Source organism: Anopheles ziemanni, chromosome 3 (genome assembly GCF_943734765.1).
Source record: "Anopheles ziemanni chromosome 3, idAnoZiCoDA_A2_x.2, whole genome shotgun sequence".
NCBI classification, from domain to species: domain Eukaryota; kingdom Metazoa; phylum Arthropoda; class Insecta; order Diptera; family Culicidae; genus Anopheles; species Anopheles ziemanni.
In genome coordinates, this window is record NC_080706.1 from 89,359,904 (window position 1) to 89,375,413 (window position 15,510).

The 15,510-nt window shown below is 47.5% G+C and overlaps 4 protein-coding genes across 6 annotated transcripts; 2 read left to right on the top strand and 2 right to left on the bottom strand.

Annotated features, from left to right (window-relative positions):
- Positions 1–2,320: 2,320 nt before the first annotated feature.
- On the top strand, positions 2,321–3,513 carry LOC131287882 (1,5-anhydro-D-fructose reductase-like). Its single transcript, XM_058316974.1, has 3 exons — positions 2,321–2,424; positions 2,484–3,176; positions 3,243–3,513. The coding sequence occupies exons 1-3, from the start codon at positions 2,350–2,352 to the stop codon at positions 3,429–3,431; spliced, it is 957 nt and encodes a 318-aa protein (XP_058172957.1). The 5' UTR covers positions 2,321–2,349; the 3' UTR covers positions 3,432–3,513.
- A 682-nt stretch (positions 3,514–4,195) lies between these two features.
- LOC131287881 (1,5-anhydro-D-fructose reductase) lies at positions 4,196–6,687 on the bottom strand. Of its 3 annotated transcripts, XM_058316973.1 has the most exons (4): positions 6,664–6,687; positions 5,353–5,427; positions 5,105–5,272; positions 4,196–5,028 (listed from the first exon to the last, which is right to left on the bottom strand). In XM_058316973.1, exons 2-4 carry the CDS (start codon positions 5,425–5,427, stop codon positions 4,294–4,296), a joined length of 978 nt encoding a protein of 325 aa, XP_058172956.1. In that variant the 5' UTR covers positions 6,664–6,687; the 3' UTR covers positions 4,196–4,293. The 3 variants fall into 3 exon arrangements, with proteins under 3 accessions (XP_058172956.1, XP_058172954.1, XP_058172955.1); XM_058316971.1 differs by lacking the exon at positions 6,664–6,687 and having other exon boundaries at positions 5,353–5,571; XM_058316972.1 differs by lacking the exon at positions 6,664–6,687 and having other exon boundaries at positions 5,105–5,247; positions 5,328–5,571.
- Positions 6,688–7,887: 1,200 nt separating this feature from the next.
- Positions 7,888–10,317, top strand: LOC131287883 (peroxiredoxin 1). The gene is made up of 2 exons (XM_058316975.1): positions 7,888–8,049; positions 9,355–10,317. Exon 2 carries the CDS (start codon positions 9,370–9,372, stop codon positions 9,961–9,963), a length of 594 nt encoding a protein of 197 aa, XP_058172958.1. The 5' UTR covers positions 7,888–8,049; positions 9,355–9,369; the 3' UTR covers positions 9,964–10,317.
- A 1,908-nt stretch (positions 10,318–12,225) lies between these two features.
- Positions 12,226–15,469, bottom strand: LOC131289605 (serine/threonine-protein kinase PITSLRE). Its single transcript, XM_058318897.1, has 2 exons — positions 12,487–15,469; positions 12,226–12,419 (listed from the first exon to the last, which is right to left on the bottom strand). The coding sequence occupies exons 1-2, from the start codon at positions 15,403–15,405 to the stop codon at positions 12,315–12,317; spliced, it is 3,024 nt and encodes a 1,007-aa protein (XP_058174880.1). The 5' UTR covers positions 15,406–15,469; the 3' UTR covers positions 12,226–12,314.
- Positions 15,470–15,510: the final 41 nt, after the last annotated feature.

The window sequence follows — 15,510 nt, forward strand, 5'->3', positions numbered from 1 at the left end:
TTACCGTTACTATTTCGTCACTCCACGACGACCATAGGACCGTGCGTGCGCTTTACAACTGGCCGTTGGTGATTTTATTATTTATTTAACGAATTGCTTAAACACTTCTACCACCCTTGCGTTATCACTTTATCACATGATCCACTTTAAGTTTCATTATATCTTGCACCTTTTCCTCCGTTCCTCGATCGAGCGGATCGATAGTGCTGTGAAACGAATGACAATTTTTATCGTTCACTATTCTGAACAAACCCCCCAGCCCCATCGGGTGGGGGTGTTGATTGGCTTTTTACTCGCGGAAAGCGGAAAAAGAAAGTAACCAACACGCGCACCCCACAAGAATCGGTCTCAATTTCGTTCCGTGTTCGACACTGAAACCGGACATCGACTACTTCGATCCGATGCGGTTTGGCATGTTTATTTCTCCTCCCTCCCTTCGGCACGAGGGCTGGATGGAAGCGTGTTTATTAATATGCATCAATGCCTGCTTTCTTTTGAAGAGTTTCCTTGCCAAGCCTTGGCTGGCGTGGTTCGCTTTCTGGTTTTTAATATTTTTTTTTAGATACGCAAAGCGGGTCCAGCCGAAGCTGTTCCTTGCGGGGAGCTCCAGTTATTTGACGTTGCTCTTTAAAACAAAACAAAACCACCAATAACATTAACAACAGCAATAACCGCTATCTTCAGTGCTCTAGCTTACAAACACGCACACACGTACACACGCCCTGCGTCTGGAAGACGAGAACGTGGGTGATGGGGGATGAGACGCGGGCAGACCGTACTTATGCATGCAATATCTTTTACGACAAACTGGGTGTGGAATTTCGGGATTTTCTCCTCCTTGTGTCGCGGCGAATGGCACACACAAAGGAAAAACGCGAAGAATGTTCCAGCGATACTAGAAATGCGGGCAAGGCACGGATTTTATACGTTTACGATACTGTTGACTACTCCCGGACAGTTGTAAGTTTTTCTCTTTCCCTGGAATGTGGTTCACTAAATGCGGAGCGCTAATGTGTCACAATGGAGGCGAGAACTCTTCCTGTCGGAGAAACTGTCTGCACACTTTCGAGCGTAAAAAAGGGGGCGCTAAACTTCACTGAAATTCTTCAAAAACAATCGATAATACAATCCACACGAACGTGCGTGATTCTTTGAGTAATATTTCCATACACTTTTCACTTCACTGGACAGCAAAGAAAGAAACGAATCTCGACACCCGTTCTTCTATCCGCTGGAACAAACTTGGCACAGACGGGGGAACATTCTGTCAATTGTCCAGGCACCAGCAGAGTTTTGCTGCTTCATCACGGGTTCTCCAGCTCTCTAACCCCCTTTCGCTTAGCGCTGGCACCGATGACGACGACAAACATCGAACGGTGCCCGTAGCCGATTAACCAAACGACGGAAAGAACTGAGAGGAAGGCAAAGCAAAAGAAAAAGGCCGTTCCCAACGAAAGTAGTCCACTCGACGAACCTTTGCCTGCTCTCCAGAAGCAAAAACAAGAAGGAATAGATACACACCCGCCGCCAACGACGACGATCGACGTCTAGCAGCACCAGGCGGGGTCTAGGAAAATGCGTGTCTAAAGCGGCGGATAGACGGATGCATTATTTCACTGCAATGAAATAAAATTTGACATTTCTACCAAAAATGACAGTGAATGCCATATTTCGCAGCTCAACCACCCCGTTTGGATCCCCGCAATACGTAATACGAATGAAATACGCATAGCAATATTGCTATGACTGCATTGCATTGCAATATTGCTTCCGTCTATTAGCAGCTTAACAAAGCTGTGTCTGCTTGCGTACCACTTCGCTGAAAGAACCTTGGTCTTAAATTTCCCGTTCTGTGTGTGACAAACATCTGCATAGCTCCTTCTCGCTTTATCTACTCCAGCTTGCTTGGTTGCCATTTCGATCACCCCCATGCAAGGGGGAAGAATGTTTACCTTTCGTCTCGTTTGCAAGCATTGCATCAATACTACTGTACGCTATGGACAGAGACTATCTATACTCAGGTCAAGGCATTCCATGCATTTTGACAATTTTGATAGTACGGTACTCTTTATTTCGTTTGGAGGATTGTATGAATTTTAGTTTCGCGGTGCTGTATTTCTCGATATAAGGCGAATAAATCATAGAGCAAGATTATATTTCCTTTCTGCCCTCTATCTGTGTTATCGAAACAAATTGACTGAGCGAAGAAATTCATTCATTAAGTAAAGTACACCTTGTTTATAAACAGTATCTGGCAGGTTTACTTTTTTCGAGTTTTTTTTTCAATCCACGCAACGGTTGCTTGTTGCGATTATAAAATCAGCTGTTTCGTCGCTCGCTACAATCACAATGTCAAAGCAAGTGCATACGGTTCGGTTGAACAACGGATATGATCTACCGATCCTCGGTTACGGAACGTATCTGGTAAGAAAGTGGCGATCGAAAGTCTAACCTAATACCTAACGTGTGTTTGCCTCTTCCAGGCCCAAGAAGGTCAGTGTGTCCAGTTGGTGAAGAAGGCCATCGATGCCGGGTACCGGCACATTGACACCGCATACGTGTATCAAAATGAGGTAGAAATCGGGCAGGCTATTCGGGACAAAATAGCAGAGGGTGTAATCCGCCGAGAGGACTTGTTTGTCACTACCAAGCTGGGGAACACATTCCACGATCCACAGCATGTCGAAGAAGCATTTCGTAGGTCCTTCGAAATGCTCAATATTGGTTACATCGACCTGTACCTGATGCACACACCGATGGGTTTGCAGTTTACTGGATTCGAGTACGGCGACATGGATCCAAAAGATGCCGCTGGAAATTTGCTCCATTCCGAGGTGGACTATGTGGAAACCTGGAAAGCAATGGAGAAGCTCGTAGCCTCCGGGAAGGTGCGGAGCATTGGGCTGTCTAATTTCAACAGTGAGCAAATCAAACGCATTCTCGAGGTGGCCACGATTAAACCGGTCAACAATCAGGTGGAGGTGAACCCTGGTTACGATCAGCGGAAGCTTATTTCCTTCTGCCAGAAGCATGAGATTACCGTGACTGCGTACGGGCCCATGGGTCGACCGCACCGAACAACCTACGGCAATCGGAACGCGCTCGATGATGCGAAGGTGATTGAAATTGGGCGGAAGTATAATAAAACCAGCGGGCAGATTATCTTGCGTTATTTGGTAAGTCGTTATCGTGCTCCTACGGACACAGTTTCGTTGTGTAATAAAAGTTTGTACCATTTTCAGATTGATATTGGCACTATTCCGATACCGTATTCAACGAACGAGGAACGTATTCGTCAGAATATTGATGTGTTCGACTTCAAACTGAACGACCAAGAAATTGAGTATCTCGCATCGTTTCACTCGGAGCGTACAATACCATTTCTTCCTCTAAAGTCGCATAAATACTATCCGTTTAATATTGAGTTTTGAGTTTCAAAGCAAGATAGATCACGTCATCTAACCACGTTTTCTGTTAAAATGTTGTCTTCATTACTGATTTACTAAAAGAATGCCAACGAAAATAAAAAATTGTGCTGGAGTAATACAGCAAAACTTAAGCTTAATAAGCTTTGGCAAAACAAAATCATTTTTGCAGTATATTTACACAAAATACTTAAACTGTCTAACAGATGAAACTCAGCATACGATAGATGCGCTCCCATAACCTTCGAATGCTCGTCAAGGACTTCCATGAGGACAGTTGACTATTTGCGGCCATAAAAATAATAATGAACAAACACAATCCCGTTACAGATAACGACACTTCAAGCGATTATCATTTATTTCTTTAATGGATAATATCATTCCAACACTCCCACGGAAACCCACTCTTGCCACGTTTCTATATGGAATAGACAACCGGTTTTGTAAAGCTTTTTCCAAATCAAGTGTATGTCTTCTATGAATTACGTAATGATAGGAAGTTTGCACTATCTTATCAGTTTCCTGATTGATTGCTACAATGCAAAAAAGTTTCGCTCTACACATGAATGACGCAACCATCTAGTAAATGCAGCAACATTTAGAAGGCCTCCTCCATTCACTTTGATTGAGCCATCCTTTCCATGCCATAATGGGACACCCCATGCGCATCAATGCACTACTAGTGCATTCCTAATGACACTCATTACGTAAGTACGTCGTCCGAAATGAAAATGTAAGGCATTAGTGTGTATTTTAATGACAAGGGCTCAATGCGCCATAACATTTATTACCATTTGATGACCATTTTTTTACATCATGATCTCGATGATTTGCATTTTTTTTTTCAGCCAAATCTCATTCACCCTTATCAGTACTCCAGGTTGAACGGGAAGTACTTATGTTCGCGACTAAAGTTAAACGGTACCGTCCGGCCTCCGGTATTGAATCCGTCCATCACTTTGATTTCCTCCGGGGTCAACTTAAAGTCAAACAAGTCGATATTCTGCCGGATACGCTCGAGACGGGATGATTTCGGGATCGGAATCGTACCCAGCTCGATCAGATAACGCAGCACCACCTGACCCGAACTTTTGCCGTACCTTTTTCCGATCTCCACCACGCGCGGATCATCGAGGGCGTGCTTCGGAATGCCTTCCGTACCCACTACCGGGTCGGTCAGGTTCGGCCGTCCCAGTGGACTGTAGGCCGTTATGACGATGTCATGCTTGCGGCAGAAATCGATCAACTTCCGCTGATTGATGCCCGGGTTACACTCGACCTGATTGGTCACCGGTTTGATCGTACAGTTGGCCAGCAGGCGGGTCATCTGCTCGCTGTTAAAGTTCGACACACCGATGCTCTTTACTTTGCCCGTTTTCATCAGCTTTTCCATCGCTTTCCAGGTGTCGAGATAATCCACGTCCGAGTTGATCGTTTTACCCTCGGCATCCATGGGCAGGAAATCGTCCGGTGTCCAGCCGGAAAACTTCCAACCCGTCGGCCAATGCACAAGGTACAGATCGATGTAATCCAGACCGAGGTTGTCGAGCGATTTCTGGAATGCCTGCTCTACGTGTTCCGGAGCATGGTAGGTGTTCCATACCTGTTTCAGGATTTGACTTTAGTTCCTTGTTTGTCGCAACAAATGCTACCACCGGCCATCCGGGTAGGTAATTTACCTTCGTGACGATGAAAACATCCTCCCGCTTGATGACACCCTCAGCGATTTTATCCCGGACGGCTTTGCCCACCTGACTTTCGTTCTGGTAGAAATAAGCCGTATCGATGTGCCGATAACCTTCATCAATCGCCATCTTCACCGCTGCAATCCCTTCATCTTCGGTGGCCTGTTTCGGGTGGGCAATAAAAGCACCAACATTCAGCACGGATCAACTGATAAACACGCCTTGTTGCCCGTGCTTCTTACCATGTACGTGCCAAGCCCTAGCACGGGCATCTCGAGGCCGTTATTTAGCCGAACGGTGGGTACTTTCGGTGCCATCTGTCTTATCAAAATATTTCGCGATTGGGGGGAAAAGCACTACGAACCGCGCGTGCACAATTAACGACAGTCCAAGTACGACTAACGCTCCCACTGAAATCAGTATCAAATGGCGGAGAACAATGTGCAAAACGTTGTTAATGAAATGCCGTATCAATCAAACGAGGCGCACTGGCATCTTCCATAGTGGGGATCACTTGTTTGTAGATCATTTGTTTGTGCACAATTCCAGCTGACAGCATGCGCTGATAACTGAATACATTAACCCTTCGGCTTCCAGTTTTCTTTATTAGAAACGATATTGAAAAGTGACACAAAAACGCTCCTATTCTACTACTGATTGTGAACAGACAGTTACCTAAATTGGTCATTATGGGTCTCCCCATGTCCGGCTGCAAGCTATTAAATAATGTTGGCAACGGAAATAGATTCAAATTACGCAAAACGCAAGCAAGTTCTATACACCTTGATTTGCAATGGATGTGTCAACTCTACCTCGGGGTCCACACTGCAGCGCGACGTCCCGTTTCAAAAGTAGCCCAGTTTCGGCAGAAGAGCCCCGCTACACGACCCGAAAACTCAAAAACTTCTCGGCGAGAAGAGGGGAACAACTGAGAAGTTTACGTCAAAAACTTTTCAGCTCCGTGAGCTGAAAACTGCACCCGAGAAGTTTTTGGCAGCTAACCGAAAACTCAAATGCGTCAGAAGAAGAAGACGAAAAAGAAATAAATGTAAACATAACAAATCTCAAAAACAAAATAAACGAACATATGGTGATAAATTTACGTGTTTCTTTTGTAGTTACGGTTAGTTAATATTTTGTTATTTTATAGCTAGAATATCAATTATAAATTCACTATAGATCAGGGGTTCGCAAAGTCCGGCCCACCAACTGATTCCAAAATCTAAAAGTTTCAAAAAGTTTAATGATAAAGATTAAAATATTTTATTCTACCACTTTTTATGTAACTTGAGAACATCAAAATCTTCCTTCTTCATGCGAAGAAAGTTAATTATAGTTTCATTTGCTTGCTCTGCTACAGTATTGTCCAGCAAACGGTTGCCATCTTCTTGCCTCCGCACAATACGCCTGTTGCGTTGTTGCAAGTTTTGGGTACTCAACTCGATGACCCGCGATAGGGTAGTTAGCCACATTCAACAGATTATCCATCTTTTACTTTTTGTGTGAATTGAAATAAGATCTTGTTTGCTTTGAAGGAAGATTTTTGAGTTAACTGAAAAATCAAAAACAAAAACCTCGTTGCGCCGCAAAGTTTTGAGTTTGCGGCTCGTGTAGCGTGGCTCACAGAATTGGTACCACAAAACGCGGCTACACGAACCGAGAAGATTTTGACGTAAACTTATACGGTTTTTGAGTTCTCGGTTGGAGTTTTCGGTTCGTGTAGCGGCCCGGGAACAGTCGCGCAAGCCAAGCGCGACAGAGGTAGGGGAGGTATGTGGAAATATGTATCACGTTGGGGCGCAAACTCGGCAAAATTTTTTTATTGAATTTTGAGGTAGTAATACATGATATTTGTTTAGCTACGTATTTTATGCACCCTGAGTGAGTTTGGCGCTTCTACATTTGAAATTCACTGAGAAAACAAACTGAAACAAACAACGACGATATTTTGGCCCGCCGTAGGAAGTATATATTTCCACATCATCTCCTACTTGTTGAACAGCAGTTTGTTTACGTTTCGGCACCCGAAAAAACTTTGGTAAAAATATCAATTAAAACGGAGTTTGATAACTGAATTACATTTGTGAAGCCTAAAAATAATTAGTATAACGAAAAATATGATGTTTCGTGAAGAATATTGCTCGTTTTGTTCGCGTTTGTGTTTCGGTTTGTTTACGTTTTGTCCAGCTGTCGGTTTGTTTTCGTTTCGAATTGACATTTGACAAGAGCTAGCGCGACGTCGCGTTTTTCGCTGTTTCTACACTAGCACGAATTGTGCGACATTTTTTTTGTATGGAGTTCGGCCGCCTGTCAGGCCGCGTCCACACGGCATCGTAGCGTAGCGTTTTTGACACTCCGTCGTAGTGTCAACTATTTTTTATGGCCGTGGCTAAGGCCTCTCGACCAACATTTACACTACGACGGAGTGTCAAAATCCCTACGCTACCCGCTAGGCAGCTCGAAATATCGTTCTCAAAACGTCCTCCGCGCGAACAAACGTCCTCCATTTTTGTATGGGGATGAAACAAAAGGAGGACGTTTTTCGAGCAATCGTCCTCCTTGTCCTCCTCACTATACAAAACTGCTCGATGTTTGTGTCATGGAGGACGTTTTTGAGGACGATTTGCTCGAAATTGCCTAGCGGGTACTATGCCGTGTGAACCCCGAGTACGTCAATCGGATCTACATTATCCCACCAGCGAATGTAGCAGCCTTGACTGTGAGGCGGCGGGGAATTCGATCTACTTTTTGCGGCAGATCCGAAAGCAGTAAGCAATTTCAGTTCAAACCGTTCGGTTCACGTTTCGGTCTCGTGCGAACTGCTCCCCTTGTGTGTACGTACGTGTGACGCTGTGTGTTCTGCCCGTATCACCGACCGGCATTTTTGCGCTGTGAAGCAGTGAGAGGCTCGCGTTAATTTCGCAACAACGGTTCCAAAGGTAAAACCCATTTCCACTAGCATAGTAAGATACTGAATGACTAATAACGAAGTGTGACGTTGATCCGATGGTTGCCCGAAATTGCTCGATGAAGCGGGACAAGCTTGCCCGGAGGATGATGAAATAATCGTTTGGTGAAAAGGGGCTTTTTTCTCTTAGAAGACATTGCGGGTCTTTTCGCCATATTTTTGGTAGAGCGACGCCATTAAGTGGAGGCAATTTGGGAAAGATTCCAGCACATTCTCCATCGTGTCTTGGCAAATTATTCCTTCGTTGAGTAAGCTATTTCCCTGCCCTTTTTCCATTCGTTGAGAGTTGTACCACAAATTCATCGATTTTTTTCTCAATTTGACCTTTTACGTCCATCGAAACCTGTGCCTACACACCTTGTCCATTGTTCCCAAGGAAGCTACACTCGTCGATGGATGCCTGCTGCTTCGGCAGCGTGTTTCCCATTTGTTTCTAGCATTTTCTATGTACAATGACGGTGACGGTGGGCAATAGTTTGAACCATTAGCCCCTTCCCCCTCGCTTACGGTGGAGCATTATCTTCTACTTCACGACGTACACATCACAGCAATCCCCGGCATGTTGCTAGGACCATGAGACATGATGGGTAGCAGAAATAATCGCTCGCACTTGTGATGCGATGCTATTGATCAAGTAGCCGAGTGTCTCTTACCCCTTTTTTGTGGATTAGATTCGAATTCGAGCAAAACCCTCTATCGTTCATGTGGGACACGACAAAGGGAAGCTATTTTTATTTTAAATCGCCTGCCTGTTCCTTATCTTCCATCGAAAACCACATCCTAACTTCGCTGGGATGGAAATAAAATGGAATGGTTTGGGAAAGTGAAAGTACTGCTCTATGCCACCAATGCTTGGACGGGTCGTGGGAATCGTGAGCCCAAAATCTGCCATTGATGCCGTGGTCGTGTGAAGCACATGAGCATCCATCACGACGAGAGAAAATATGTAGCAATAGACATAGCGTCATTCAGCTGTATTCCCCCGCAGCATTGGAAAATTGTTTCTGGCGAAACGACCTGTGTATGTAGTGGCTGGAATTACGCAACCACCGGCAATTGTTGGTAACCGGTTTTTTCTTCATACGAATGCCGGTAGGTGGCCGTGATTGCAAGCAGCTTTCGGACGCGGGCATATGCCATTCTCGGACTGCGCGAGATTTCATAATTAGTTAGGTCCAAATGAATTAATCAATGGAGCACAATCACGCATGATGTTACTTTCTGTTTAGTTGCATGAAACTGATTCCTTCAACGGTTTGAATCATTCGTTTTGCAGTATTAAATCATCACCATGCCCGTTCCGGAGCTCCAGAAACCCGCACCGGCGTTCAGCGGAACCGCCGTCGTCGGCACGCAGTTCAAAGAAATCAGCCTGTCGGACTATAAGGGCAAGTACCTGGTGCTGTTCTTCTATCCGCTCGATTTCACCTTCGTCTGCCCGACGGAAATCGTCGCCTTCTCCGATCGCGCCGAGGAGTTCCGCGCGAAGGGCTGCGAGATCATCGCCTGCTCGACCGACAGCCACTTCACGCATCTGGCCTGGATCAACACGCCGCGCAAGCAGGGCGGTCTGGGGGAGCTGAACATTCCGCTGCTGGCGGACAAATCGATGAAGATCGCCCGGGACTACGGTGTGCTGCAGGAGGAATCGGGCGTACCGTTCCGCGGGCTGTTCATCATCGACGGCAAGGGCAACCTGCGCCAGGTGACGGTGAACGATCTACCCGTGGGGCGCAGCGTGGACGAGACGCTCCGATTGGTCGAGGCGTTCCAGTTCACCGACGAGAACGGTGAGGTCTGCCCGGCCAACTGGAAACCGGGAAGCAAGACGATGGTGGCCGATCCGAACAAGTCGAAGGAGTATTTTGGTGCCGTCAACCACTAAATCTCGCACCACTTCACGCGCTGTCTGCCGTCGCTACTATCTCGCGGACGAATTGAGTTCGCCGCAAACAAAAACGAAACGGCAGCCATAGCAAAGAAGGGTGGCTTCCCGTTTTCCGTTCCCTTGTTGTCCTTCGTCCGTTTCAAAACGTTTCAACATCCTGGTAGAACCAGAAAAAAGAGAAAAGGAGAACAAAAAAAAAAAGACATCCCGAAACGTTTTTAAAAACACTCAAATAATTTAAAAAACTGTAAAACAGAACAGGGTAGCAGGAGAGAACGACATGATAAGAATTCGATCAACACAATACGTGCATGCTCAGAACAATAAATTGGAAAAAGTATTAATCTTGTACGACGTCTCTGTGTTATATGATAGACTTCTTTATTCCGAATACAAATCAATGTCCAATACTTTTCTTTCATGGTTCGACATGCTTACTAGATCTGCACAAGATTATTTTCAGTAGATACAGTTATGCATCGCTATCGTGATAAGCCACCTGTTGGTACTGCTTGTAATATTTAAATATGTTCCTCTACGAAGAAGGACGACATGGATGGATTTTACTTTCGTTCCGCTACAAGCCTGGCACGCGAGCTTGTTTGCATATCACAAAGCCAATGCATATGCATACAACAGTGCTGCACTTCATTATGAGCGGGTCCTCATGGCGGTCCGTGGCGTCCATCGGCACTCGGTCCAACGTACAACCGACCAGTCCAGCGTGTTGCTTGGGTTGACCGTTGACAAACAGCTTAATTAGTGACCCTCAGGCGCTTTTGCTGATAGTAATTGGTTTGTGTTTGGCAAGCAAAGGCAGTCCAAGAGTTGGTAAAAAGACAACGTCATACAGAAATAATGAGCAGATTGATATGGATCAGTTCAACAGTTAAGTAACAGTTAAATAAGATAAGGTGGTTACCGAAATAGCTTTTTAACCCAATCAAGAACCCGACGCGCGACCCAATGAAGGACCCGTAAATGGTGCGTATCAATGAACAACAATAAAATATTTAGCAGTATAAAAAATATTCCCAACACGTTTTCACCTGCTTACCCATTTACGCTTCTTTCTTCTTGTCCACTCGTACACACGACTGCATCCGAATGAACGCACGTGATCGGTCAATACAACCGTACGCCAATGCAAATAAACCGGTTTGCTCCGTTGCACTTGGAACAGCTGATGAGCCGGCTGTGGAAACTGTTGTGAGTCATTACGTTTTATTTCTTTCGTTTTGGGCTCAATGAACCTGCCCGTTATCATGGCCAAGGTTGAACTGATCCAGTTTGCACTGCCCGTCCCACCCATCGCTCCCGCTTGACCTCCTGTACGCCGACTGGCCGGCCGGCGTCTCGTTATCTGTCGTAGCTCTGACGTGCCGTGCCTCTGTAATCTGCAAATTCGGTATCACCTAAGCACCGTGAGAAAATGTGCCAGCCTTAGGAAGCTTGCAGGCGGTAGATAATTGCGGTGGTAATTTATTTTGGGATTATTGGGTCACATAAAAGAAACACTCCTATCGACGTAACGTTATCGAATCTCTGGATCTCTATTCAAATCGAGGGAAACATCGATTAAAATTTTCTTTACTCATTGACCCAACGATAAAATTATTTTCATGAGATTTGGGCTATATTTTCGAAAAGTGTTCTCTTCATAGCTTTTGAGCTATGATGTTTCATTTTGTTATCTTTATCTTCAAAATGTTATCCTCTTCCATAAACACATCTCTCAAGAAAAATCCAAAGGTTATGCCACCGAAATATTCCAATAAATCACAAGAGTGCTATTTTTATTTCGATTAGTTTATTTAAAATTTTAACTCGATCCGTTTGCTTCAATTAGTTTGACCCCTAGTGGTTTATAATGATAAGATTTTCTCTCGCAATCCGGCATGGAAATGGAAAGCAAATTATCGCAAAACGATGCTCCAAAGTGTGTTCTTTCTGCTTACAACTAAAAACCTGCCTGGGATTTTCTCAAACCCAAAATTTTTGTTGAAATGGCTTAATAGATTGAACTGTCTTTCGTTTGAAATAAAAAAAAATAGTAATGCTCACCCCCCTAGCACCAAAGGAAATCTAAAATAAGAGGATTGAAGTTAAATATTTGCATTTTTTATTTGTACCAATTCGTCAACAATATTGAAATATGTACGGTTACCTGGTTTCCATTATTCTTAATATTGAATGCATTGCTAGCACGTTACGAAGTGTTCAACTGTTCATTTTCATACTGCTTCACCATGCGTTTACATCGATGACGTCCGCTCAGTCCGGTCAACCGCGTTCGTTGGAAGGAGTGTTAACTACTTCAACCCGAACCCGGATGACATCTCGTGCCCTCAGAACTTGAGGCTGAATCCGGGTCCCATCGCGAGCTGCCGCGATTCCGCGTACGTTGGTCCACCGAGGTGAAAACCGGCGTTATCCGTAACCGCGTCGTCACCCTGTGAAGAGAGAAAATAATAAATTCAGTTACGAAGCGATCGCATAACGGGATAGTGATCGTCTTACCAGTTTCTTAAACTCCCCACCACCGCTCGGTGGCTTCGGGCTGGACGCGAGTGCCTTCTTCAGCCCGAGCTCGCTCTTTGCGGGCCAGGTCGGAAACATGGCTGGATCGATCGGCAGCGGTAGCTCCTTGAAGTAGTGATGCTGGAGGGCCGCCTCGGCCGTCAGTCGCTGCTTCGGATCGAACGTCAGCAAACCCTGCAGCAGGGACACGCCGAGCTCGCTGGTGAGGTGGGCAAACTTCTTGCGCAGGTTCGACACCGGGTACTCGGTGAAGGTCATCTTCTGCACGGCCGGCAGCTCCCCGTAGCCGGGCCAGATCTTTTCGTTCGGCGTACCGAGATCCTTGAAGATACGATTCAGCTGATCGATCTCCGTCTTGCCCGGAAAGAGGGCCGCCATCGAGAGAAACTCGGCAAAGATGCACCCGACCGACCAGATGTCGATCGGGGTCGAGTACTCCTTGCAGCAGAGCAGCAGCTCGGGCGCCCGGTACCAGAGCGTCACCACGATCGAGGTGTACGGCTTGAGGGGGGAACCGTACTCGCGCGCCAGCCCAAAATCACCCACCTTCAGGATGCCCTTGTGCGAGAGCAGCAGATTGGAGGTTTTCAGATCCCGGTGGAGGATCCAGTTGTCGTGCAGGTGTGCCACGGCCCGCAGCAGCTGCTGCGTCAGGCACTTCACTTCGCCCGGCAGAAACACCTGCTTCTTGTGCTTCATCGTTTCCATCAGCGATTTGAGGTCGTGCTCGACGTAGTCCATAACGATGAAGATTTTGTCCATGTTGCTGCCGACCACAATCTCGCGCACGGTCACAATGTTCGGGTGCTGACCCTTGAGCAGTGTGTTGATCTCCCGGAGCGACGTGATCGGGAAGCCTTCCTTTTCCTTCTCCATCTTGAGCCGCTTGAGGGCCACAATTTCCTCCGTCCGCTTGTCCTTCGCCCGGTACACGACACCATACGTGCCCTCCTCGATGCGGTTGAGACAAAGAAACTCTTCCACCGAACGGCAACCCTGAATGCCGGGATAGTACGGGGGGAGTGTTTCCTTCGGTTCGACCACAGCCACCGGTTTGTCGTCCGCTTTCGGATCTTTCGGTGACTTAACACCATCGGCGCCGCCCGCAACCGCCGGCTGTTTGCCGGCACCATCTTCATCGGCGCCATCCCCACCCCGTTGGTTCCGTCGTGCGGTATCCCGCGATCTGCTGTGATGACCGCTGCCACTCGAGCTGTCGCTACTGTCGACTTCCTCATGCCGCCGACGGGGGCTTCTCGAGCGGCTGCGGAACTCTTCCGAGTCCGAACCCGATCCGGAGCGTGTTTGTGAGTGCGAGCGGCGTGAACGCATCGAACCAGAATTACTTTTCCGATGTCGTCGATCGGATTTTACCAGATCTCCCACGGACAGGGGACTTCCGGGAGGGTTCTCTTCGTCGTCTCGCTGACCGGACCGTTCCCCATCGGACTCCGCAGAATCTAGGGAACTGCTTGTATCTGAATTAGTTTCAGCTCGGTCTACACGACGGCCACGCGGATGTCCGTGTTTTCGACGCCTACTTTCTCCTTGCTGTTTGCTTCTAATCTTCTTACGGTTTCCACCTTCCTGCTCCACGTCACTGACCATCTCAACATCGTCCTCCTCCTCCTCCTCATCCTCGTCCTCTTCCTCCTCTTCAATCTCATCCTCCTGCTCGTCATCTTCCAGTGTCATCCGTCCGTCGTCGGATTCATCTGTGTTAGTCTCCGAGCGACCATCCTTCCGTTCCTCTTCCTTGCGCAACCGACGTGCCTCAAGCTCCTCCCTTGCCAGCTCCTTCCTGCGCAACATTTCCCGGTCGGCCTCCAGCAGTTTGGCCCGACGTACCTCTTGCTCCCGTTCTTCCGCCGTTTGTGCCACCTTCGGAATGTGATGGTGCCGATCCGGGCTTTCCACGATTTCCACCACCTCTTCCCCTCGGTCGCGATTGCGTGTCCGATCGGCTCGGCCATCCCTGCCACCACCGCTAGCTTCTTCCTCACGATGTCGCCGTGACTGCTGATACTGTTGTTGCTGTTGCTCTCGACGCCGTTCGCGCTTCTCGTGATAGTATTCGGCTTCCTCCTGCTGGAGCATTTCCGCATCCGCTTGGGGCATTTCTCTTTCCCGCTCCTGTAGCATTCCCCCACGCTGGTGCATGGATTCGTAGCGATGCTTGCGGTGCAGCAAACGCATCCGCAAATCTTGCTCGGAGTCGGTGATTTTCGTATCCTTCGGCACCGTACGGCGCTGCTTTTCGTAGTACTCGCGTTCGCGATCTCGGTCACGCTCGCCACGATCGCCCCGATCGCCGCTACGATGCTCCCGCTCACGTTCCCGCAACCGTTCCCGGTCCAACTTGCTGTCGTACGTTTCGCGCATTTCACCATAGAAAGGATTCAGCTCGTACTGCGAGGTGTGATGCCTTTCGCGTGCGCTGCCTTCCCTTGCGCCTCCATCGCTTCCCCCTGCTCCTCGTGCACTTCTGCTGCGACCGCTGCTCCCGCTTCCGGTACGGGACGATGACGTGCCTTGTGCGGACCGATGCTGATCCCGCGCACTCTGGGAGTAATGGTCGCGGTAGTGATCCCGATCCATCCGGCTGCTTCCTTTATCGACTGACCGCCCCTCACCGCGGTCTCGGTCACGATCTCGGTCCCGCTCCCGCTCGCGGTCCAGCATCATGCGCTGGTGCCGGTGATATCGCTGCTGCTCCTTGGTGGAATGTTTACGGTCCTTGGGAGCTTTCTTCTCCTTCCGCTTGCTGCTAGCGTAGTAGGTACTGCTCGCTTGCGGCGGTTTAATGTCCAGCGAATCGTTCGTCTCCTCTTCGTCCGATGGGCTCAGCTCGACACCACTCATGACCTGACCATCTTCACTCTGTTCGCCTTCGCTCATGTTTTACGTTTTCTTCACGGCAAGTAAATTTCACTAAAGGATTGCTTGTTTCACTAAAAATACACTTTTTATTATGGATTCGTCCTGCTGTTTGACGTATGTCAA

Excerpts from the sequence above, each read along its gene's own strand:
- LOC131287881 (XM_058316973.1), bottom strand. The coding sequence starts at position 5,427 with ATGGCACCGAAAGTACCCACCGTTCGGCTAAATAACGGCCTCGAGATG. Across the intron at positions 5,273-5,352 it reads TAGGGCTTGGCACGTACATG|GCCACCGAAGATGAAGGGAT; the intron begins GTAAGAAGCACG and ends CACCCGAAACAG. Across the intron at positions 5,029-5,104 it reads ATGTTTTCATCGTCACGAAG|GTATGGAACACCTACCATGC; the intron begins GTAAATTACCTA and ends ATCCTGAAACAG.
- LOC131289605 (XM_058318897.1), bottom strand. The coding sequence starts at position 15,405 with ATGAGCGAAGGCGAACAGAGTGAAGATGGTCAGGTCATGAGTGGTGTC. Across the intron at positions 12,420-12,486 it reads GTGGGGAGTTTAAGAAACTG|GGTGACGACGCGGTTACGGA; the intron begins GTAAGACGATCA and ends CTCTCTTCACAG.
- LOC131287882 (XM_058316974.1), top strand. The coding sequence starts at position 2,350 with ATGTCAAAGCAAGTGCATACGGTTCGGTTGAACAACGGATATGATCTA. Across the intron at positions 2,425-2,483 it reads TCGGTTACGGAACGTATCTG|GCCCAAGAAGGTCAGTGTGT; the intron begins GTAAGAAAGTGG and ends TGCCTCTTCCAG. Across the intron at positions 3,177-3,242 it reads AGATTATCTTGCGTTATTTG|ATTGATATTGGCACTATTCC; the intron begins GTAAGTCGTTAT and ends TACCATTTTCAG.
- LOC131287883 (XM_058316975.1), top strand. The coding sequence starts at position 9,370 with ATGCCCGTTCCGGAGCTCCAGAAACCCGCACCGGCGTTCAGCGGAACC.